This window comes from Condylura cristata, unplaced genomic scaffold (genome assembly GCF_000260355.1).
Source record: "Condylura cristata isolate star-nosed mole 26May11 unplaced genomic scaffold, ConCri1.0 scaffold00041, whole genome shotgun sequence".
In the NCBI taxonomy this organism is placed as follows: Eukaryota; Metazoa; Chordata; class Mammalia; order Eulipotyphla; family Talpidae; genus Condylura; species Condylura cristata.
The window spans coordinates 3,506,025-3,529,381 of NW_004567142.1; the positions used below are offsets into that span (position 1 = coordinate 3,506,025).

The 23,357-nt window shown below is 59.1% G+C and overlaps 2 protein-coding genes across 2 annotated transcripts in view; one reads left to right on the top strand and one right to left on the bottom strand.

The window, feature by feature from the left end:
- The first annotated feature begins 3,227 nt into the window (after positions 1 to 3,227).
- Positions 3,228 to 21,365, top strand: NPAS1 (neuronal PAS domain protein 1). The gene is made up of 12 exons (XM_004693966.2): positions 3,228 to 3,380; positions 4,422 to 4,604; positions 5,050 to 5,285; positions 11,785 to 11,858; positions 12,133 to 12,222; positions 13,578 to 13,743; positions 14,899 to 15,014; positions 15,252 to 15,409; positions 15,985 to 16,091; positions 16,490 to 16,637; positions 20,237 to 20,328; positions 20,816 to 21,365. The coding sequence occupies exons 2-12, from the start codon at positions 4,483 to 4,485 to the stop codon at positions 21,265 to 21,267; spliced, it is 1,761 nt and encodes a 586-aa protein (XP_004694023.1). The 5' UTR covers positions 3,228 to 3,380; positions 4,422 to 4,482; the 3' UTR covers positions 21,268 to 21,365.
- Positions 21,366 to 21,497: 132 nt separating this feature from the next.
- Positions 21,498 to 23,357, bottom strand: part of TMEM160 (transmembrane protein 160) — a 1,998-nt gene continuing 138 nt past the window's right edge. The window contains exons 2-4 of the mRNA XM_004693967.2: positions 23,236 to 23,354; positions 22,243 to 22,335; positions 21,498 to 21,843 (exon numbers count right to left, since the gene is read on the bottom strand). Coding sequence (XP_004694024.1) covers positions 21,578 to 21,843; positions 22,243 to 22,335; positions 23,236 to 23,354 — 478 coding nt within the window. The 3' untranslated portion in view covers positions 21,498 to 21,577. The remainder of the gene's footprint in view (positions 21,844 to 22,242; positions 22,336 to 23,235; positions 23,355 to 23,357) is intronic.

The following is a 23,357-nucleotide window of genomic DNA, read 5'->3' on the forward strand; positions in this document are numbered from 1 at the left end:
AGAGGCTTCTCCAGACACAGAGTGGGGAGCAGAACAGGCAGATCTACAAAGTACACTGCTGAGGCGAGCAGTGGGCAGGTCAGGAGAGGTCTGCCGTGCCATGTGGTCACCTCCGGGGCAGGTGGGGATTGAACTCATGCGGAAGTGGCTTTAGCTTCTCAGTGCTGTGCTTTAACCCACTGCACCACCAGGGAGGGCCGTATCCACGTTTTTTTAAGCCCATCTACAGGCAAAGAAGGATGGCCTGCAGCCTTTTCTTTTTCTTAATTATTTTTTTTATTTATGCATACAACAGCTGGGGTGTAAACCAGAGATGTGGTAGGTAAGAAGACTCACCCAAAATGGAATGGGAAGCAGATCAGGCAGATGGACTGAAACCCACTGCTGAGAAGAGCAGCGGGAGACAGGAGAGAGGTCTGCTGTGCCTTGGGGGTGACTCCCTGGTCAGGGATGGAACTGAAGCCACAGTGGCTCATGATAGCTTGGTAGGGCTGAGACTTTAACCCCTGCATCACCCCGGGCCGTGTGGTCCTTTCATTTCCGTTCATACCTTCTCATGTTTATCTGCCTTTTGTGTTAGTGATTTGCTGTGTGTGCTAATCATTTTACCCATGAAGTCATTCTTGGGTTGTCTGCCTCTATCTTATTGATTGGGGGATTCTTTATGATGCATATCAACCCAAAGTTATTTACATAGTTTGTATATTTTTCCTATGCCTGTATGAATTTTTAAAACATATTTACTGTATCTTTTTCTCCCATACACACTACAACAATTTTGTGGAGGGACTTTCTCTACCATTATTGGGTGATAGCATCTTTGATAGACCAAGTTTGTTGTTTGTTTTTTCCTAAATATATTTGTTGAATGAATGAGTGAATGCTTTGAGAGAAATGAGACTTGGGAACACCAAAATATACAGGAACCCTTTGCTGCCACCGCAGAAGGGGAAAGTGGGTCACCCCCACTCCTTCATAAATGCTCAAAGGTCATGTCACATGGGACTGAGCATGTCACACATTTGCAGGTCAGCCTAAGAGGTCTCTCTGGCACATAATAGCTTCTCAATAAATATTTGTTGAATTAATTCATTGACCGTGGACAGCAATCTGAGGTGGAATGTCCTGTTGTATTTTCCCATTATTTATCTTTTTTAAAAATGTATTTATTTATGCATACAAGAATTGGGGTACAGGCCAGAGGTACAAGGATGGTGAGAGGATTCACCAGAGGCAGAGTGGGGAGCAGAACAGGCAGATGGACGAAGTGCACTGCTGAGGGGAGCAATGCCGTGTAGGTCACCTCCAGGACCGGAGATCAAACTCTCACTGAAGTGGCTGCAGCTAGCTTGCAGTGCTGTGTCCCAATCTGTTGCGCCACCAGGGAGAACCCTCATTATCTACCTTTAAGTAATAATTTTATCAAACTATTTCATACACCAATCTTTGTCAAGTCTGGCACAGTAGAAAACAGCTGGATTCTCCCGGTCATGTCCCACTCAGTCTGTTGCTATGTTACACCAGGCAGCCACTGGAAGACTCCACCAGGCAGTGGTGGGGGCCAGAAGTGAAAAAATCAGAGAATCTGACCTGGCAGCTCCTCCCCACACAAGGGTCTCTCACGAACCCCTCTCATGTCCACTTTGAAAACAGCTAGAACAGCTAATGCTCATCCCATGCTGTGAGCATGGTAGAATGAAATGAGCCTCCTTTTGCAAGGGAAAAATCTGAGGTTCAGAGAGGTGAAGTTACTGGCCCAGAATCACACAGCAGTAGGTGGCAGTGCTGGGGTTTGAACCTCAACGGTGGGGTTCACCTCCAAAGACCCTTGTTCCTGGGCATGGGTACTCAGGATGTATTGCATGGTACAGGATCCCTCTCAAGGTCCTGCCGGCTTCATAGGAGATGGGAGCCAGAGGCAATTCTGAAACCTCGGACTTCCTAACAAGTCTCTTTTAATATAAATACGGAGATATTACTGGCTGAGAGCCCATGACGACTGGGCTCTCTCCTCGCTCTGTAACTGCTCCTCTGTAAAGGGTTTACTCCAGAGTCCAGCTGAGAAGTTTGCAGGGATGAAGGGATTAACAGGCCGCAGGGTGTTAAATGAACGTCAGGAGCAGGTTGTGCTGCATCCGCCTGGGCACAGAGTCTGATCCTCCGTCTGTGCACCCCAAGGCCGCCCCTGGTCTGCCAACCCCTGCCTGCCTCTTCGAAGACTCTTTCCCAATTTCATTTGTTCCTTGCAGTTAGCCAGGAGTGCTTAAGCACCTGAAGATGGCACCCCAATACCAGGTTGCCCGCAAACATCCTGGGGCCCTGGACATGGGCCGAGGGGAGGAGCCTGAGTGGGAGAGGGGGAGGAGCCTGAGTGGAAGAGGAGGGTCTCTGTCAAATAGGGCTCTTGGGTCCCTGTTCCTCACGGGAGACTGCAATTCCTGAGTTCCATTTATGATTTTTTAAAGATGTATTTATTTATGCATACAGCAACTGAGGTACAGGCCAGAGGTGTGGAGGGTGAGAGAGGGAGCAGTGAGGAGACAGGAGAGGTCTGCCACAATATGTGGATCACCCCCCTGGCTGGGGATCGAACTCGTGCTGCAGAGGCTGCGATAGCTTTATGGTGCTGCGCTTTAACCCGCTGGCCAGCAGGGAGGGCCCTGGAGCCAAATCTGTATGAGGCTTAGAAGTCTGGGGGGTGGGGGTGGAGGGAGAGAACGGAAGCTTTGGGTGCCTGGGCAGAGAGTGGTACCGACACCCTAGAGTTGTCTCCTGAAAGAGGAGGGGCCCCAACAAGTGGATGTTCCTGAAGGGGAAACAGACCTCTGGGTCTCCACCCAAACGGGGCCTCGGATGCAGGTTGCCCACTTTGGCTGGAGGGGCTGCTGAGGCTTCGGGCTCTCTTGGGGGAGCAGGGGCGCTGGTTGCTCCTGAAAGGGCATGGAGATAGTGCCAGGACTACGGTGCGGTGCTCCTCTTGGGGACGGAGGACGCTCCGACTCCGAGCTTCTCTTTCTGGCCAGACGGGGATGGACCCCTGACACTGCCGTAGGGTGAGAGGCCTCGAGCTCCTGACTCGCTCGCGGGGAAACCCCCAGCGCTGAGACGGCGGGAGGCGGGGGAGCTGGAAGGGACCGAGGGGCGGAGACATGGTGGGCGGGGCCTCGGGAGACCCCGCCCCCGCCCGGCAGCGCCGTCCGCGCCTCTCCAAGTCTGCGAGGCCGAGGTGGGCGCCAAGAGCAGAGCGCCACAGCCCGTGCGCCCAGCCGAGCCGGGCCGCCCCGGGGTCTATGGGGACGCCCTCCCGCGCCGCCCGGCCGGCCCCCCGCCGCGCCCGGAGTCTGCCTCGTAGCCAGGTAACGAGGCTGGGGGTCCTGAGGGTAGGGGTAGGAGGCTGTCACGAGGACACTGGTAACTCCGGGGTCTTTCAGGAATCGGAGGTCGGAACTCCAGTGTCCGGGGGCTAGGCTGTCAGAACGCCTGTATACCGAAGACAGACACACAAACGCTGGGGCCCTTACGAAATAGGGGGCCGGAGGGCCTGCACACCAAGGTCTAGGGCATGTGGACACCTGGTTGGGAAGCTTGGGGGTGGCCTGAATATGGGGGTGGGGTAGGAGAGGAAGGGAGAACGTGAACGTCTAGGCCTGGAGGAAGGAAAGCCGCCTAACTGAACATGTTCCTGGTTCTGGGGGGTCTAGAAACCAGGACACCTGGGCCCCGAATGTCGGGGCCATCCTGGGTGCGTCCTCGGGCTGAGGCTCTGGGTGCTGGTGCGGGGGCTGGGCCACAATTGGGTCTTCAAGGAGTAAGTTGTGGCTGCGGTGATTTCGCGGTCTGGACATGTGGCACCCCCGCCCAAGGGGGTGAGAGGTGGTCCCTGGGCAGATCACACGGTGATCACGGCAGCGACCCCTGCCCTCTGCCCCCCTTCCGCCTCGAAAATAAGCGCACCACAGAGCGGAAACCCGGACTGTTGGGATGGACTCGAGGGGGGCGAGGGCAGAGGGCTCTGGGGGCTGGAGCCAGGGGATCCAGGGCCCCAGCTAGGCGCCTGCCCCCCGCCCGACTTGGGCATGCTTGGCACGCAGCGCGCGGGCCGGTCGGATCCGTATGCGCGCCGCGTGCGCCTATTGGTATGCGGGAGCCGGCCCGGCGCGGGCGTGAGACGGGCGCGCTGGCGGGCGGCGCGGGGGAGGAGGCGGCGGGGCACGTCCTCCCCTAGAGCTTCGCCAGAGGCCCAGCATGGTGAGAGGTACGGGCTCCGTACCCCCGCCTCCACGGAGGGGAAACGGAAGGCACCATCCAACCCCAGCGCCTGGCTGGGACCCAGAGCTCCGCACCGACCTCAGTTTCCCTAGAAGGTCGCGGGGGGGAGTCCCCGGGCTCCGAGCGCTGCCTCCGGCTCCTTCTGGCTGCAGGAGACGCGAGTCTCGAGAACCGCCTGCTGCTCTGAGCCCGCCTGAGCGAGCCCTCGCGGACATGGCGGCCCCCTACCCCGGCTGCGGCGGCGGAGGCGAGGTCAAATGCGGGGGAGGTCGTGGCGGCAGCGTCGCGTGGGACTTTCTGCCGGGGCTCGCGGTCAAGGCCCCGCCGGGACCCTGGTGAGCAAGGCCCGCCCCCAGGCTGTGGCCCCGCCCCTGGCTGTGGGCCCGCCCCTTGGTTGTGGCCCCGCCCAGAGGAGGGGTCTTGGAGAATTTACTGACTGCTTGCACCGCCCCCTGGGGCTAGAATGTCTTACCCTGGGTTGGCCGCCTGTTCGGTCACCCCACTCCTGAGTTCTGTCCCTGGCCCCTTAGAATTCATTCCCGCCATTCATAATCTCTCCTCTCTTGCTCCTCCTTCCGCCCAGAATTTACACCCAGGGTTCTGTCCCACAGCCGAGATGTAGAATTCACACTCGGGTCCTGCCCACACAACCTGCGAGTTGAATCCATTTCCAAGGTCCCGCCCCGTTCCCAAAGCCCTAGAAGGTGGGGTTCGTCCCCAGGACCCTGGCTCCGGGGCTCTAGGGGCCCCGCTGACGCCCCCTCCGCGCCGCCCGCCCAGCCTGCAGGCGCAGCGCAAGGAGAAATCCCGGAACGCGGCGCGCTCGCGGCGCGGAAAGGAGAACCTGGAGTTCTTCGAGCTGGCGAAGCTGCTCCCCCTGCCCGGAGCCATCTCGAGCCAGCTGGACAAGGCGTCCATCGTGCGCCTCAGCGTCACCTACCTCCGCCTACGCCGTTTCGCGGCGCTCGGGGCGCCTCCCTGGGGGCTGCGGACTTCGGGGCCACCAGCCGGACTCGGTGAGTGCGCATGCGCGGAGGTGGTCCAGGGGTGCCCTGGCAACTGGTGGCAGAGCCATTCCGCGCCCACTTCCTTGACCGAGAGGGGGCACAGGGTTCAGAGTGCGCCAGACGCTTTGTGTCCCTGTCAAGTAGCTGCTACTCTTCGAGCCTCGGTCTATTTATCTGTAAAATGGGCAAACGAGGTGGCACATCACTACCTCGTGAATTCTGGCCTAGTCAAGAACCTTGGCAACTTGGGGAGGTCAGAATGCTGAGAAATGCTGTAACTTTTATGAGAAGGAATGAGTGTTGTTATCACAAACGAGCCCAGCAGTCCCATGACCGGCCCGCCTGGGCCTCCCACCCACGAAGGGACAGAGAATCACAGAAAGAGGCAGAGAGGGGCCAGGACACAGCGAGGCTGGACTCTTGATCCAGCCCCCACAATCAGGAGCAGAGGGCTGTAGACTTCAAGGTGGGGGTGGACTGGTGGACTTCCCCAACCCTGCAGAGCATGACTTTGGGGTGTGGATTCCCAAAGTCATGCTGGAGGGCCCCTAAGGGCTCAGGACCCCTGTCAAGCCCGGGCTGTCCCTCCCCGGCTGTGTGCTTCCAGACCAGCCCTTTCACCTCTCTGTGCCTCAGTTTCCTTCTCGCCCAAGTGGCGTTGCTGTGAGCGCTGACTTTCAGGGCTCGTGGGGCATCCACGTTGTGACCCTGGTCACCTCCCCTCTCGGCCTCATTTGCGAAATGGGGCTCATGATGAAATCCCGCAACCTCCAGGGCTGAGGAGAGGATCCCGGGGTCCTGCGCGGCATGAGCGCGCTGAGTCTGGCAGGTTGGGAGAATCTGGCAGGTTGTCCCCGAACCCCGCCCCCACTGCCCGGGGCTGTTCACTGAGTTGCTACTGCCCACCATTTCTGATCCCTGGGGAGTCCCCGGAAACAAGTTGGAGCCCATGCTCTGGACAGGCTGATATCTTGTGGCCAATGCAGCGTGGAGAAACACAATGTAGAATATGCTCAAATATAGAAAATGCAAAACATAGACACCCAGGTAGCTACTTTGATGCTCATGCAGGCTTTATTACCGATGGATCCGTGCAAGAGGTACGAAACTGTTATCACTCCTGCTTTAAGTATTACTGTACTAGGAAACAGGGAACGTGTTAATCTGAGGTCACCGGGGCTTAGACGGGGCACCCTAGGCCACCCACCCCACAGAAGGGAAGTCCTCAGGGTGGGGTTGGAGAGGCTCCGATTCCCCTCCTGCCCTGGTCCCAAGGGAGGGGGGGGGGAGAGAAAATAGCATTGATTAAACTCGCAATAAATCACCATTTAAATTTAAATAATCCTGCTTCCCAGGCGGTAATTAGGCGAATTGACTGGCGCCGAGAGAATGCGGCATTAGCGCCGCTGATTACTGTCATTACCTCGAACAACATGTGCGCCGGCGGGGGATAAACATCTTGTCTATTGTCCCCGAACCCAGGGGAGAAAATGGGGGGGGCTGCTGAGAGAGACCCGCCAGCGTCCAATCCCCCACCCCCTGCTCTGCCTACAGGGCTATTGTGGGGGGCGGGGCCGGGGAGAGTCCTATTCTGTGCCTGTGGGAGGAACTATGAGGAGGGGCAGAGCATTGGGGCAAAAGAAGCTCTGTGGGTTCCTCTTGCACCCCCACAAATGGGAAATGGGAGGCATGTCCAGCTGTTCAGGGTCTCCAAGGAGGTGGGGTCATCTCACAGCTCAGACAGGGAAACTGAGGTAGGTCTTTGCTGCAGCAAAGCATGGCCTTCCAGACTGAAGGGCAGGGCCAGGTCCCCGGATGACAGCGGTCACCTATGACGCATATCTGTCGCTGTGCCAGCTCCGTCATCTCCAACCTTGGGCCAAGGCAATGTTAGCATTCCCATTTTAGAGAAATGGAAAACGAACATCCAGAGAGCCGACTGTCCGCCAGGGCCACACAGCCAGACGGGCTCCGCTGAACTTCAGGCCCAGCGCCTGGCTCTGTGTCCACCTTCCAAAGGCCATACTGGGTGCGTTTGTAGGTCTTCAGGGGTGGGGCTGCCCAGCAGGTCTCTGCCCCTTCTGGGCCTCAGTCTCCCACCCATAAGATGGGGCCACAGTTGTCCAGGTCAGGCCTGGGCCTCTGAGTCAGAGAAGAGTCGCCTTGATTTTAGCTCGGCATCTGCCATTCACTTAGCAAGTGAGTGCCGAGCGCCGTCCCTGAACTGACCCTGGGTCTAGGTACTGGGGTCACACAGTCCCTGCCCCATAAAGCCTGCATGGTCAGCGCCCGCTTCCCACCTTCCTGGTCTCATCCCCTGTACATGTCCCACACACACCCCATGTTGCGGTTCCTCAGGGACACAAAAATCATTCCCACCTCAGGGCCTTTGCATGTGCTGTCGCCTCACCAGGAACTCTCTTCCTTCAGAATGTCAGTTCTTCCCTAAGACCTTCCTTGACCATTCTTATTAAAAATGACAGCACACACCCACCCCAGCTCTCCTGCCTGCCTTACCAGCCTTCTCTTTCTGCTGATTGTATTCCAAGATCAATGTCTCTTTTCTTGCATTTATTGTCTGTCTTCTCCATGGCACCTTGTTCCCTGAGCACAGAATGGTGCCTGGACAAGGGAGAGAACCACTGACTATTTCTTGGGTGACTGTGGAAGAGAGGGAGCGAGCGATGAGGAAGCTGCAACAGTGCAGTCACTGGGACAGCAAGTGCAAAGGGCCGTGGGCAGGTGGGAAATGGCTTCCCGGCTGGGCTGCTGGCCCTCTAGGAGAGGAGTAGGTAAGGCAGGGAGCAGTCAGCAGGAGGCTGGCAGGCCGTAAGGGCCAGCGTGAGGACTATGGGTGTTTCCCTGAGCCAGTCAGCAGCCTCAAGGGGGCGGGAATGAAGCCAGGAACCCAGGGGGTGTGAGGAGGACTCTGGACAGGAGGTGGGACAGCTAGGCCCATAAGAGGAGGTTGGAGTGGGGGGACAAGGTGAGGGGTGCGTGGGAAATGCACGTGGGCGTGAGAGAGAGGGAGCGGTCAAAGCCAAAGGCCAGTGACACCGGAGGGTGAGGAGCGCCAGGGTTCTGTGTAAACATATCTCCTGTCCGTGTAAATATATCTCATGTCACTTTACCACGTGCGCAGTGGTGACGTGGTCCCACAGGCAGCACCATCCAGCCCCGGTGGGGGGGGGGACTTCCACCTGGGTTTGGGTGGCCTCACTGTCACGTCTGCACAGCAAGGAGGTGGCCCGACCACGGGTGTCTTAGGGTGCGTCCCTGTCTGTTAACACTGCAGGGCCAGTCTGGAGAGTGAGTCTCCCCATCCCCCCAATGCCTGACTGAGCTACGTGCTTTCTCCATTTCACATGCTTGAAGTCCTTCTGCTCCATGGCTGGACCCATTTTACAGATGGAGACGTTCAAAGTTCCGGCAGAGGTGCTGCACCCCAACCCTCAGGTCTGCTCCCAGGGAGCAAGGCACTTTGATGAGGGGTGCAGTTAATGGGTTCTCTCATCCTCATTTCTCTGCCAGCAAGTCCCTCAGGACACTTGAGAATGGGAGGAGACTGGAGGTGAAGGGGACCTGGGACCCCTAGAACCTGGGATTGCTCTGGGTTTCTCTCTGCTGCCTTCACTCCCTCATGTCTGGTCCTGGCCCTCCAGCCCCATGATTAGGACTGGAGCCGTTTTTCTCGACCGGAGCCGTGTTTCTGCCCCTGTAGTCAGGGTGTAAGAAACCCAGCGAATGTTTGTTGAGTGTGTGTATGATGGTCAGGCTTTGGACGAAAAGAGGGGACAGACCTGGGAGTCTTCAAGAACCACTTGCTGAATGGGGGAGGGGAGAGAAGTGGGGGGCAGCGGGACATGAGGGAAGGAGAAAGGGAGTGGCACGTTCAGGGAGGGAAAAACTGGGGGCTGTAAGATGAGACAGGCAAGGCTGGGGACAGACCCCAGTGCATCTTGTCCCCTGGGATGGGGGGCAGCACGTGGCTGAGCCCTCCCCCTACACACACCCCTATCCCGACGGGCCCATTAACACTGTTAATTGCAGCGGTTCAGTCTGACCTGGGCTGATCCTATGAGAGGGAAAATGAAGGAATTAGCAAAAATGACAGGGGAAAATTGCGACAATTAGCAGGCCGCATTGTTCCCGCCTGTCACCCGGCTGCGTCTCGGGGGAGGGGGTCCCCCATCGAACCCCCCCCTCGTTATTGTTCCTTGAGCTCAGGCGGGGGTGGGAAAGTGTGTGAGCAGCAGGGAGGAAGGGGTGGGGGGTGCTCACGGGAGGGGCGGGGCCTAGACTCGGGGGCGGGGCTCCGGGATCGCGTCCCGACCCGGCGAGGAGGGGCGGGCTTCGCAGCCGCGTCGGAGGGGCGGGGAATAACGGTATCGCTGCCCGAGCGGTGGGCTGTGCGTCTCCCAGGGCCCGAGGCGCGCCGGGCCTTTCTGCTCAGCCGACTGGAAGCCCGATCAGCAGAGGTCAGCGCGCTAGAGCAAGTCCCGCGGAGAGGCGAAGGGGCTGGCCCGCGGCCACAGGCTGGGAGGGAGAGCGCTGGGGCTGGACGCGGGCTCGAGCCCGAAGCCCTGCAGGAGCCAGGTGCTCCGGGACACATGCCCCAAAGTCCTTTTCTGCAGGATGCGGGGAGCCCCAGTGGCAAAGGGCTGAGGACACGGGTCTTCTCCACCGCCAGCTTCACTGTAGAGCCCTCTGCTCTGCCTGAGGGGGGGGTGCGGGGGGGCGGCGGGCGCTAGGTCTCCGCCCCTGCCTTTCGGCAATCCTCACGTCTCCACCTCCTTAGTCTGCCTCTGCCTCTGCCTCCACCCCATCTCAGTTTCTCTCTGTAGGAATATCTCTCTTGAAAAAAAGTTTTTGAGGTCCCTCCCTGGTGGTGCAAAGAGTTAAAGTGCAGCCACTGCAGCACGAGTTCCATCCCAGCCAGGGAGGGACCCCCCAGGGCGCAGCAGACCTGTCCTGTCTCCCCGCTGCTCCCCTCAGCAGTGTACTTCGTCGATCTGCCTGTTCTGCTCCCCATTCTGTTTCTAGTGAATTCTCTCACTCCACCCCCACACACACCTCTGGCCTACACCCCAATTCTTGAATGCATAAAAAAATAAATCTTTTTTTAAATGTGAGGTAAAAATTACACATTTTAATTTATTTTAAAGGGTGCAACTGGGTGACATTGTTCCACGCCCTGTGTTGTACAATCATCACCTCTGTCTAGCTCCAGACCATTTTCATACCCCAAATGAAAAGCCCATTACAAGGAGCAGTCACCCCCGATGGCCCCCGGCCCCAGGCCCTGACAGCTACCAACCTGCCTTCTGTGGCTTTGCTTGTTCTGGACGTTGCCTATAAAGGACTCGAGCTGTCCGAGGCCTCGTGTGTCTCTTGCTTAGCTCAGTATCTGCAAGAACCTCCACGCGGTCGCCGGCATGGGTGCTTGGATGTGCTGTCTGCTGGGGGCAGCGGTGGGACACATTCTCTCTCCTGCTGGTCAGCTGAGCAGCATTTGCCGTCTGCGCTGTTTGCTTATCATGAGTACCGCTGTTGTGAATGTTCACATACAGTCACTTGATAGGGTGTCTGTGTCTTGGGGTGTGTGACCAGCAGTGCAGTTACTGGATTGTAGGATCATCCCATGCTTGACTCATGGCGGGATCAGAATGGCCAGGCCTCGTTGCCAGGAGCTGCGCCATTTCCCGCCCCCGCAGGCAACGTATGTGAAGATGCCAGTTTCTCCACATCTTCACCAACCCTTCCTTCCTCTTTTTTGAATCCTAGTGGGTGCAAAACAGTCTCTCATTGTGCTAATGACTAGTGATGTTGCACATCTCTTCATGAGCTCATGGCCCATTGTGGCTCTTGCAGACAAGTCTCCTCAGGTCCTTTGCCCCTGTGGGATCGGTGGTTTGTCCTTTGGTGGGGAGCTGCTGCGTCCTCCTTCCTGCCTGTTTCTCTGGATGTCTGTCGGCCTGTGTGTCTCTCTGCGCCTGTCTGTCTACCATCATCTGGCTGGCTGGCTCTGTCCATCTGCCTGTCTCTCCTCTCCTTCCTACCTCCTTCTCATCCCATCTGAGTGAGCCACCCCTTACTGCATTTCGCCCCGCTTGTTGAAGTCCTCACAGCCACACATAAAGGCCACACATGTCAGTTCTCCATGTGCTTCTTGCATGCTGCTTCTGTCCCTGAGCTGAATGCCTCATGGGGGTGGGACCGGACTGTTGGGCCACCTGTGTCCTCAGCACCTCTCAGCACAGTTGATGCTCAGGTTGCTTTTGTTCAATGAGTGAATGAGCGACTCCCTCTTCTGCATCTCCTGGTGTCTCTATGTGCCTCAGTCCTTCTGTCTGTCCCACCCAGCTGTCCTCTCCACCCTTCTCCACACCCCATAGGGTGCAGGGCCTACAATACCCCAAAACAGCTGCCTCTCTGGGGGCCGCCCATAGGGCCGGAACCAGCCAGACCAGCAGGCCCTGGCCTCATCCCTCCCTCCCTCTGCTCCCAGCCCCCAGCCACAGGGGTGCAGTGGCGCTGGTCTCGGAAGTCTTCGAACAGCACCTGGGAGGACACATCTTGCAGGTGAGGCCCTTTCCCCGCCGGCTGCTCCTTGCTACCACCTGGTGGCCAATGAGAGAACAGCAGACTGGTTAAGCTCCAGCACCCATCCCCTGGGAACATCCTGCAGGAGGCCACAGCTGACTCCCCTTCCTACCTGCCCCTTCTAAGGGCCCCCAGAGCCCCTGACCGTGCACTAATCCCTAAGTTCTGGTTTCAGAACCTCTTACTGCACGCCAGCTGGACAGACCAGTACCAAGCCCCTCTCCCTCTCGGTTTCCGTCTCTCCCCGCTGTAGTCCCTGGATGGCTTCGTGTTTGCCTTGAACCAGGAAGGGAAATTCCTCTACATCTCAGAAACTGTCTCCATTTATCTGGGTCTCTCACAGGTAAGGGCCCCACCGCAGGGTGCCTGGACGGATTCAGCTGCCTGCTGCCCTCTCATGCCCCTTCTACTGGCCTCAACATCCCAGCAAGGGAGGGGGCGGTGGAAAGACTGGACATCTGGTTCCCAGAGTGTGTGCCTTGGGCCCCGGATGGCACCCAACATGGCTCATTCTCACAGGCAATTTGAAAAAACAAAATGAGCAGAAAGATCGGTTTGCCACTGACTGGTTGCCAGATGGATCTTATTTACCAAAATGTATTTCTTCTTAGTGATTTTAAAGATTTACAGCAACATGTTTCGGGAGATCTTTGGACTTTGCCAGCTTTGGAAGATTTTCTGTGTACTCTGCGGCTGGCTGGCATCTTTGTCTTTATTTTCCTGCTGTTCGTGCCCCAGCTCCTGAGCTGGACGCTAATAGGTGAAGGGGAGGCAGAGTGAAGTCACCAAAAGCCCAGTTCCCGGTGGCTCCTAGTGGCGTGAGTTCTTGCCAATCTGTTCCGTCCAAATTGCTATCAACTTTGAGCACTCTTACAATGATTTTAGTCAGTGGCAAACTTGGAAAATTCAGAGTGTTGGCATTTGGCCTTTGTGAGTAGCTTTTGGGGAAGATTCTCTCCAGGCAAGGAAGAAGGAGAATACGGACCAGAGGAAGCGAGGGAGGAAGAATGCTGGAAAGGCTTGAAGCTGGTGTGGGGAGGCCTTGGCAGGGGAGGGCTTCAGAGGGATGAGGGGCTGGGGGCAGCTTGTGACTCCAAGTAAGGCTGGGGTGTGGGAGGGTACTTAGAGGGGCAGAGGAGACGCTCCTGGAGAGGTGCACTGGGAACTGGAACTAGCAGACAGGGCAGGGGAGGAGCTGGGGAAAGCATGGAGAAACCGGCCTCCTGCGAGAGTTGGACAATAGAATTGAATGTGGAAGTGTCCGACGAAACGGCAACCCTCTAAATTCGAGTTGAAAACCATCCCGCGGCTTGTGTCCTGAGTCCCATTCCTGCCGGGACAGACTGTGACGCATGTCAGAGCACAGTCTGCTGAACCGGGGAGAGGGTGGGCGTGAGTAAGAGGGGCTGGGTCCTCGGAGGCGAAGACATTGCACAGCGCCTCGCAGAATAGGCGAGGGGAGGAAATCCTTGAAAGCCGCTGGGCTTATTTGTAGTGGGGGGGAGGGTGAGAAAAGTCTAAATCTGTGCTCTTTTAAAAAAAAGATTAAAATAACTTTATTTTCCCTAACAAAAAACACAAGACTGTCCTGAACCCCATGTGAAGGGAGGGGAGTGAGCCCGAGGCTGAGCCGGCAGGCGGGCGAGTGGCTGCGCGCGCACCTCACCAGTCTCCTGCATTCCCCTCCGCCGCCGGCAGGTGGAGCTGACGGGCAGCAGCGTCTTCGACTACATCCATCCTGGGGACCACTCCGAAGTGCTGGAGCAACTGGGGCTGCGGACCCCGATCCCCGAGCCCCCCACCCCACCCTCCGTACCGTCCTCTTCCTCTTCTTCCTCCTCACTGGCGGAGTCCCCTGAGATCGGTAATTCCGAGGGCCCCCGAGGAGTGAGACCTGAGGATAGCTTAGCACTGTACAAAGCAGTTTTTGTAAAACGAATCCGAGTCCAAATTGAGGCCCTGAGACTTCCTAAGATTTCCTAGGCGCCCTAAGATTGCCTGGCCCTGCCTCAGGATTTGAGCTTTAGAAGAGCCCCCAGAACACTGACTAGAGGTGGTGCAAACTGGCTTCAGAAAACAATGTAACATGCTTTCTGGGCATTTGCTTGTGCTGTGCCTTTAATACGTCATTTCAGAATCCTAACCACAGCCCCTCAAAGCAGAAACTCTTAACTACCTCCACTTTACAGAGGAAGATAATGAGGCACAGCACGGGGAAGTTAAGTTAGTGCACCTGGCCACACAGTTGTCAGCAGCTGAGCTGGTTGCCAGGCTTGCCCAGGGCCAGGATCTCTGCCTCTAACCTCTCCAGTGGAAAATTCCACTCCATGTTGGGGAGGGAGGGTGCTGAGGGCACCCTCAATGTACCTTTTCACTCAGAGTGTTGGGAGACTCTGAGGTTAGCTTTCCTATAAATAGGATTTGCTTGTATGGGGCTTGCTAAACCCCAAATGCATCTGTCAGTAGTGTAACGTGCTTGCACCTCAGTCGGGGCTCAGGGGCCTCTACCTGTGAATGTGGGGTTCAGAGGTAATGTGTATCATGAGTTTTACTTGTATCTCCTGAGGCCTATGCTGGCCAGGGCTAGGGACACAGTAGTGACAACAGGTCCACCTTCCCAGCCCTCACAGTCCGGTAGGATGTGACAGTCCCAGGACACAGTGACCACCCAGAAAGGGCAGGGCTGGGATGAAGGCACTTGGTCTAGGGTTCAGGGAGGGAGGGCTTCCTGGAAGAGGAGGCATCTTCTCTGAGACTTCGAGAATGCTGATGCCAGAAGGAGGCAGTTCTTGCCCAAGTTTTAGGCCAGCAACAGGAGCTGGGCTTCTGAGCTTTAGAAAGACCCAGCTGGCCGCTGCCCGGAGGACAGGTTAGTAGACCTCAGTGAACATGTACAACTGTTAGGTGTGACCACGTGGCTGTGACCTTGACCCTTTTCTGGCTGGATATACTGGGGGCAAGGGTGGCCTGTGTGTTTCCCCAACAGGACCCCTTAACCTCCCTTCACTCTCCACCCCAGAGGCTAGCCCCACGGAGGCAACCCCCTCCTCCCGAGGCCAGGAGCGCTCCTTCTTCGTCCGCATGAAGTCCACCCTTACCAAGAGGGGGCTTCACGTCAAGGCCTCAGGGTACAAGGTGGGTGGGTGTGCGCCCTCTGGCCCGTGGCCAGCCCCGTTCCCTGGCTGGCGGGGAGGGGGGAGAGGGCCTAGATTCTTGTCGTGGTGTCCTTGCAGAGGGTGACTAAGGGAGCTGAGCCTGGGAACTGGGGCCCACACTGCACCCCACCTGTGGGTGGAGGCTGGAGCCAGGATCAATCAGAAAGGAGGGGGTTAGGGTCCTTCCACCCTACAGGGACCCTCGCGCCGCCCGCAGGTCATCCACGTGACTGGCCGCCTGCGGGCCCGTGCGCTGGGCCTGGTGGCCCTCGGCCACACGCTGCCGCCAGCCCCACTGGCTGAGCTGCCCCTCCACGGCCACATGATCGTCTTTCGTCTCAGCCTGAGTCTCACCATCCTTGCCTGTGAGAGCAGGTACCGGGGTTGGGGGCTGAGGCGGGCAGGTGGGGCACACACCTGGGCGGCAGGGAGGCAGAGCAGCGCCGGGTCTGTGGGCTGGGGCACCCAGAGCTGTGGGAGGCTGAGGAGCGGTGGGAGGGGTAAGGGTGAGAAGGAGCGGAGGACCAGGGGCCAGGGGTGGGTGCAGGGCCTGGGGACCTAGAGGGGGCTCTGCTAGATGTGGAGACCCTAGCCCTCCCCTCTGAGCTCCTGTCTACAGAGCCTGCCCCGCCCAGCCCCATTTCTTTCTAGATGTCTCTGTTGCTCATCTCATCCATTCCTTTTGCACCACGGAGTGGGGGCGGACTGACTAGTGAAAAGCTCCCTGGCTCTGAGGGCCTCCAGTGCCTGGCAGGGCAGGACGGGGTGTGCCATCTGCTCGGGCCCACAGACCCCCAGAAGGGGCACCACTACCCATTTTACAGATGGGAAACGGGCCCAGAACGCTCCAGGGCTTGAATGCCAGGAGATTCCGGTGCCAACCCTGCCTTTCCTGCCCCCCAATCCCCATGGCCTCGGGCCCTTCTCCCCCTGTCGCCCCGTGTCCTCAGAGTAAGCGACCACATGGACCTGGGGCCCTCGGAGCTTGTGGGCCGCAGCTGCTACCAGTTTGTCCACGGACAGGATGCAGCCAGGATTCGCCAAAGCCACCTGGACCGTGAGAGCCCCAGACCTGAGTACCCCTGGGGCCTGCTCCCCAAAGTCCATGTCAGCCCCGAGCTGGAGCCTGGCTCCTCCTGCTGCTGCCAGCCCAGGGCTCCACTCTATACAGGAGCAGCAGCAGGACACCTGAGTGACGACTCAGAGTGGGTGGGAGGAAGGGGGTGCTGGGCCGGAGACCCACCCTTAAGCCCGGGGGCCTCAGTGCCAGGCGACTTCCCGGCCTTCTGACTCTGGCTCTGTCTCCCCGTCTGTGCCTTTGCCATCCCCTGTCCTCCCTGTGGTCCTCTGTCACCACATCTGTCTGTACCCATGTCCCCATCCACCTCTCTCCCTGTCCTGTCTTTCTGACGGTCTCAACCCACCCCCTCCTCTGGATGCCTGGGCTGGGCCCAGTGCTGGACAAGGGTCAGGTGGTGACCGGTTACTACCGCTGGCTGCAACGTGCTGGAGGCTTTGTGTGGCTTCAGTCCGTGGCCACTGTGGCTGTGAGTGGGAAGAGCCCAGGGGAGCGTCACGTGCTCTGGGTCAGCTACGTGCTCAGGTGAGGGCTGTACCCACCCTTCCCATGGGGGGAGGGGCGCAGTACCCCTCCAGGAGAGTCAACATTCTTACAGTCTTGGGGAAGGGGCTTTTCAGGGAAGGTTCTAGAAGTGAAACCAGAACACTACTGGGGGACAAGACCAGCTCTTTCCATCTTTGGTGGCAGGAACTGCCTCAGCAGCAGAGCAGTGGTGGTTTTGGTTTCCCAACCTGCTGCTCCACAGTGCACCCCCCCATTGTTCACCCCCCACCCCAGCCCATGAGCCTGCCCTGAGATCAGGGCAGGTTGGGCCTGTGCAGGTGCCAAATCCCCTTTTATATTTAGTGCCTGACTCGTAAACAGACCGATCAGGTGCAAGCACTGGGCTGATTGGTGCTAAACGGCCAATCAGTCATAGCATGAAACGGTCCAATCAGATTTGAAGGTGGGGCGGTGAAGGAGGATATAAAGCAGGGCAGGCCCGCATGGGCGCTCTTACTGGCTTTCAAAGGCAAGGGATGGGGGTGGGGGTGCTGCTGTTCCTGGCCCTGAAAGAAGAAAAAGCAGCCGGGGGCCAAGTGGTTTTGGGGGGGCAGGGGAAGCAGGCAACTGGTCGTTGGTCGCCACTTGGCAGCTCCAGAAAACCCAGAGTTCGGGGAAGCTGTCCTTTGGGGAGGCCCCGATTGGGGGCCCAGTAGGGACACAGGCAACCAGTAGAGCAGTGCAAGTGCCAGTTAGGGCCAAGGCAGGGATCCCAAAACAGAAAAGTTTTGGTAAGATTCTGGAGAGTCGGCAAAAGGCCAAGGATGCCTCCAGAGCACTCCCGCCTGGGTCCGGGCAGGGGCTTCTCTTCACAAGCCTCTCCCTTCGCAGGGCCGCGCTGCGGCGCTCTGCCTGTCTGTGCAGGTGCCTTTCTCCTTCTCCTGGTAAACCTGTCCTTTTAAAATGGAGGCGCGGGGAGCCTTCTGAACTTCTAAAAAAGTTATGCAGGCATAGAGCAGAATGGTTAAGGTGGCATTCACTCCGCTGAGTGCTCCAGCTAGACTAACAAAGTCGGCTAAGCCTTGTCGCTATGGAAACCCGCCTTCCCACGTGGAGGACAGAGCCTTTGGCGAAGATAAGGCAAACCTGGCCTGTGTGGTCCTGATAGAGAGGGGAGACGGGCGGGTGCAGAAGAAAGGGAAGGGGACAGTAAGAACCTCTAAGGAAAGAGCAGTGGCTTTCTGCAGCGAGGAAGGCCTCTGGGAAAGCTGGAGTCCCTGGTGGAAACGAGAGGGGAGAAGGGTGGAAACGTGGCAAGGAAGGAAAAGAAGCCCAAGGAAGAGTGGGGCGGGGGTTCCTGTGACCCGAGAGGCTGAAAGCGGGCAAAAGAGAAATGAAGGACCTCTGAGGGAAGAGAACAGGCAGTGGCGGGCCGAAAGGTGGTTCAGATAAGGAATGGGGGGCCCTGGATATGAAATGGCCTGGGCGAGAACCTCTGCTAACCACCCCAGGGAGTACTTCATGTAGGGTCGTTTGACAGACGTCAGTCGCACTGGAGCAAGCCATCAGTTCTAAAGTTGAGTCCCGCACAGTCGGGGAGAGCGGTGTCGCCATGGGGGGGTGGGGGTGGCGGGGAGGGATGGAGGAGCCCACACAAAGCCCTCTGATAACCGTCAGAGCACCAGTTCGGGGCCAAAGGTAGAACAGTTTCCTTTACATAAAAGAATGTCCAGTTCCACTCCTTGGTCGTGATCTCCTTAGTAAATTGAAGGCCCAGATTGTTTTTTCACCTCAGGATCAGAGGGTACACTTCCGGGAGGGTACACTTCCCCAGGACATGTCTTGCTTTAGCAAACGTTACTCGGGTGCTCCACCAAGAAGTGAAGCAGGCCCTCCTGATGCCTGTAGCAGGAAAATGAAGTGGTTTGGGCTGCAGGAGCTGCCGGGTGCACCAGAAACACAAACCCTGCAAAAACTGAATTGGTGGAAGGGAACAAGACCCCAAAGAAAAGCAAGAGGTTTTGAGGGGAATTAAACAGCTTCCAACACTCCTACGTGCTGGTAAATAAACCCCACACAAGTGACTTTCATTTGTGAAAGATGTGAGGGCAATTAACACTAGAAGAAATGCACTCAGCTGCACCAAGCCCTGGCCCCGTGTCGACTGGCGTGCCTGGGGGCTGGGCGCTTCCCCGTATTAGATTTGAAGGAAGCTTTTTTCTGCACCCCAGTAGATACCTGGACTCAAGCTTTTTGCTTCAGAGGCAGGACCCAGTTCCCACAGCGCAGCACCATCGCACGGTGCTTCTGCAAGGTCTGAGGAACCTTCCAACTGTTTGGGCGAAGGTGCTGGCTGAGCTGCCTCCGAAGCTCCAGCTGGCACAGGGAAGGTGCCCATATGCAGACACCCCACTGGCCTCGAGGCTTCTGCGGACACCATATTGCTTTGGCAGCGCCTGGCAGAACGGGGCTACCAGGCGCCACGATGGCCCCATGGGGCGGGAAAGGCAGCGAGTCTGAAATTGAGAGGGCGGAGGAAGCAGGTGACGCTGCTCGAGGTTCTAGCAGCCAGCGGCAGCTGTGTTTGTCGAAAGCTTGAGCCTTGAGACTTTGGGGGACTGCCCCACTGTCCCCCATAGTGCAGCTATGCTTTCGGAAACCCTCAGAGGCCAGACTGAACACTGGCGTTGGGCTGCTGGGTGCCAGTGGCCTTTCAGGAAGTCGAGAGCAAGCTGACCGGAGCTCCCGCCTTGGCTCGGGCAGCCTGTCAGCTCTAACCTGGGCGACAAGGGACCAGGCTGGGAGTGCTGATCAGTTACTGGTCCAGAAATGCCACCCGCTGCGTCTGGCCTGCACGGCCCCTGCCGAGGGCCGGCTTTCCGTCTGCATGTGGCTGCAACCGACCTCTGCACGAAGCAGAAAAGCTCCCCGTGGGTCGGCCGGCTACGGGGGTGTACAACACCGACTTCTGACACTGTTAGAACCACAGGGTGGCCCTGCTGACCACCGTACTGGGCAGCCTCACTGCGAAGGGGGTGGGGAGGGACAGAGAGCGCAAGAGCCCCGAGTGGGATAACTGGTTGTGTGACCCAGCCAGGCTGAGGGTCTGGCTTGATTCCGGGCTCCAAGGAATCATGGCGGGCGTTATAGCTGGAGAGGGTTGCAGTCGGAGCAGCTTTTTGGAAAAAGACTGTTCAGGCTGCCATGAAATGGGAGGGCTAAGGAAGAAGATAGGGCTGGAGGACCAGGCGGGGGTGGGGGCGGGTCCCGGGTAGGCTGGGGGGGCAAGGGGAGGTTGTCTGGTTTTGCTGGGCCTGGATCTGGGCCCCTGGATGGGGGGTGGGCAGCAGTTTGGAAGGAAGATGCTAAGTTCAGACGAGCCTGGGAGGTCCCAGAGACACCTAGGGGGTGACATTTGGGGTAACAGGTCCAGCCTCAGGGGACAAGGCCAAGCTTGGCTAGAAGCCATTTCGGAGCCCAGCGGTCCAGGGATGTCTCAGGGTGGGAATACGAGGTGCCTATACTCAGAGGTGGGGGGAGGCCCACATCACAAGACTTTGAAGGTTACACTTCCCACTGGGGTACCCCTCCCCTGCAAGGCAGACCCCTGGCTCCAACCCCATCCGTCTCACCCCCAGCCAAGCCGAGGGTGGCCAAACACCTCTGGATGCCTTCCAGCTTCCAGCCAGTGCAAACTGTGAGGCGTCCAGCCCAGAGCCCGAGCCCACAGGTGAGCCCTATTCAGCCCCCACCCCCAAATCATGGGGGGGCTCTCAGGGGCCCTGGGCCCATCTGCCCAGTCCTGAAGTCACCAGCCACGCATGGCTCCTTACAGCCAGCGGAAACGCCAGTTTCTCAGCTGCACACACATCATGTCCTGCCCCGTGGCGACATTGCCAGCGACTGCTGCCCTGGATGGTGCCCAGGGAGGCTCCTGTCACCAAGGGAAGTGCTAGCTGGCAGCGGGTCTGAGCTGTGGATTCTCAAGTCCACTCTCCTGGCGTTCAGGGCCAGGCCACCCCGTGTGGGGGAGGCTTGACGTCACTGGGGGGCGTGCTGAGCAGCATCTCAGCATCTCCACCTCTACCCATTAAAAGCCATTATCCTCCCCTCTGTGGCAGCCACCAATGTCCCCAGGGAGAACCACCCCAGCTGGGGCCCCGGGTCCAGCTCCACTGATGGGAAGACTGAGGGCGCACGGGATCTTTCTCTTCCAGAGCCAGAGCCTCCAGTGGAAGGGAAGCAGGCTGCGCCCCCAGACAAGGACAAGGCCCAGGGCAAGTGCATCAAAATAGAACCCGGGCCCAGAGAGACCAAGAGCCTGGAGGACAGTGAGGACGAGGAGCCCATCCGCCCGCCGCGGCCAGAGTTCACTTCCGTCATCCGGGCCAGTGCCCTGAAGCAGGACCTGGTGCGGCCGTGGGGCCTGGCACCTCCTGGAGACCCCCCACACCCCCTCCTCCATGCGGGCTTCCTGCCTCCCGTGGTACGGGGCCTGTGCACCCCTGGCGCCATCCGGTACGGCCCTGCGGAGCTGGGGCTCATGTACCCCCACTTGCAGAGGCTGGGCCAGGGCCCCACCCTGCCTGAGGCCTTCTACCCCACCCTGGGTCTGCCATACCCGGGCCCCACAGGCGGCAGGCTGCAGCGAAAGGGGGACTTCCACTGAGTGGGGCAGCGGCCACAGAGCGAAGGGGGGAGAGCAGCTCCCGGCCGCTGGCGCTGAGAATTAAAGGCCTGCTCCCCACGCTGGCTCAGTCTGGGCATCCCGGACCTCTCTCCTCTTCCCCCTCCTTGGTTTTTTCCAGCTGCCCCCCGGCCCCCACCGCCCCTTCCCACCTCCCGAGCGCCATCTCCACCTGGCCCAGCCTTCCCCTACAGGAACGAGCACTCGGACTGCGGAGCCAGGGAAGGGTTAGGTTTAATGTCCCTGCGCCCGCGGCTGCCGCGCGCCCAGCCCTATCCCGCGGCCCCGCTGCTCACTCCGGCGGAGGCCGGCCGGCCTCGTCGCGGCCTTCGGCGGCGGCCGTCCCGTCGTCCTCGGGCACCAGTTCCACGTCCAGCTCCAGCTGGCCCATGTAGAGGCCGACGGCACAAGCCCAGAGAAGCCCGGCGGCCAGCACGGCGCCCACGCCCGTGGCCGCGCCCCCCAGCGAGAGCTGCATGGGCCCCCGCAGCGCCGCCAGGCCCACCACGTAGGAGGCGCCGCCCCACACCACGCACAGGCCGCCCAGCAGGAAGAAGCCTGTGGAAGAGCGTGGAGGTCACGGTCAGGGGAGGCGGCCATGGTCAGCGGAGAAGCTCGGGGGCCCAGGCTGGAGAAGGCCCGCGGCGCTGAGCAGATCCCGCGGGCCCAGAGGCTCAGGGAACACAGGTGGGGTTGGGGGATCAGGGTGTCAGTCATGGGCAGGGGCGTTCTAGAGGGCAGCAGGGATCAAGAGCGAATGGGAGTGTCCAAGATATATACGTGGGGTCTGGGGGTCCAGGGTCAGAGGGGAGCTTGTTGGCTGGACTGGAGAGGCTGACTCTCACCCCTGAGGGTGAGGCGTCTTCAGTGAGAGCTGGAGGAGGGGGTGGTGGCATCCCCAGCGACACTCATCCCAGGAAGGGGCTAGAGTGGGGGCCTGGGGGAGTCTCCACTCACCATAGGCGGCTTCCCGACCCATGTCACTCTGCATGAAGGAGATGACCCCGATGCCGGAGGCCAGGAGGCCATTGCGGAACCAGGAGAGAAAGGCTGGAGGGAGAGGGGGTCATCAGACATCTCCCCCCACCGCTCCTCGGCCCAGACAAACTGAGGGGCCTCTCATCCTACCACCTCATCCCACCCCAAATCCCAGTCTCTTCCTGGAGGCTCCTACCTAACCCTCCCGCCCTACCCGAACCCCTTTTCGTCTCCCCCCAAACTAGAGTAGACAGTGCACAGTACTGGAGAAGCTATGGCAGGGGGAGACCCCAAAGCCATGCTGGACAACCCCCTCCCATGTGCAACCCCATAGGTCACCCCCTCACTTCATTCATGGCCCTCTGGGACAGAATCTCACCCCCTCCCCTTAGTTTACCACAAACACCACCCTCTGCTACCCTGACTTCCTTTCCGCTCCCCCATCCGATAGGGACCACTGGTACTCTTCAAACGGGACCCTACTTCCAACAGCTCCCCCGACCCCCTGCAGCCTGGGTCATCTCGCCTCCAGCCGGCCGAGAGCTTGTCTTCTACTGGTTGTTCCCTCCTCCAGTCGGGACTGCAGCCGCCTTTTGCAGAGCGCACCCCTCTCCACTCCGATTTCCCCCTCCCATGCGGACCCCGCTTGTAGGCAGCTCCCCTTTCCTCTGCCCTCTTTGGAAGCCTCTCTGTTGATAGGTCCTACTCTGTAAGGCCGCTGTCCTGGCCCGACCGGTCACTCCTGCCGCCCACTAGCCCAGATCGCCGCTCCATCCGAAGCCCTTCTCGGACGCGCACGGACTGCGCCCTGGCAGCCGGCGCTCCCTGCGCGGATCAGGAAGCTCTTCTCTCTCCTGAGCCCGCCCTGTTTGCAGCAGAAGCCCCACCCCGTACCCCCCTCGTCAGGCGGACAGCCAGGCAGCCCCGAACCCCAAGCGCCACCCGGGCCGACCGCAGCCCCTGCCCACGAACCTGTCTCATGCGCCTTCCGGAGGAGCCAGGCGTCCGCGCGATCCAGCTCGGACACGGGAGGCGGCGACGCCCCGGCGCGAGGGCCGTGGCCGGGGGCAAAGGACCCCCGAGCGCCCCCGCTC

What these genes read in the sequence shown, in the direction of transcription:
- NPAS1 (XM_004693966.2), top strand. Translation starts at nt 4,483, where the DNA reads ATGGCGGCCCCCTACCCCGGCTGCGGCGGCGGAGGCGAGGTCAAATGC. An exon ending in TCGCCAAAGCCACCTGGACC is followed by an intron (nt 16,092 to 16,489) that starts GTGAGAGCCCCA and finishes GGCTGGGCCCAG; the next exon opens with TGCTGGACAAGGGTCAGGTG. An exon ending in CCCAGAGCCCGAGCCCACAG is followed by an intron (nt 20,329 to 20,815) that starts GTGAGCCCTATT and finishes TTTCTCTTCCAG; the next exon opens with AGCCAGAGCCTCCAGTGGAA.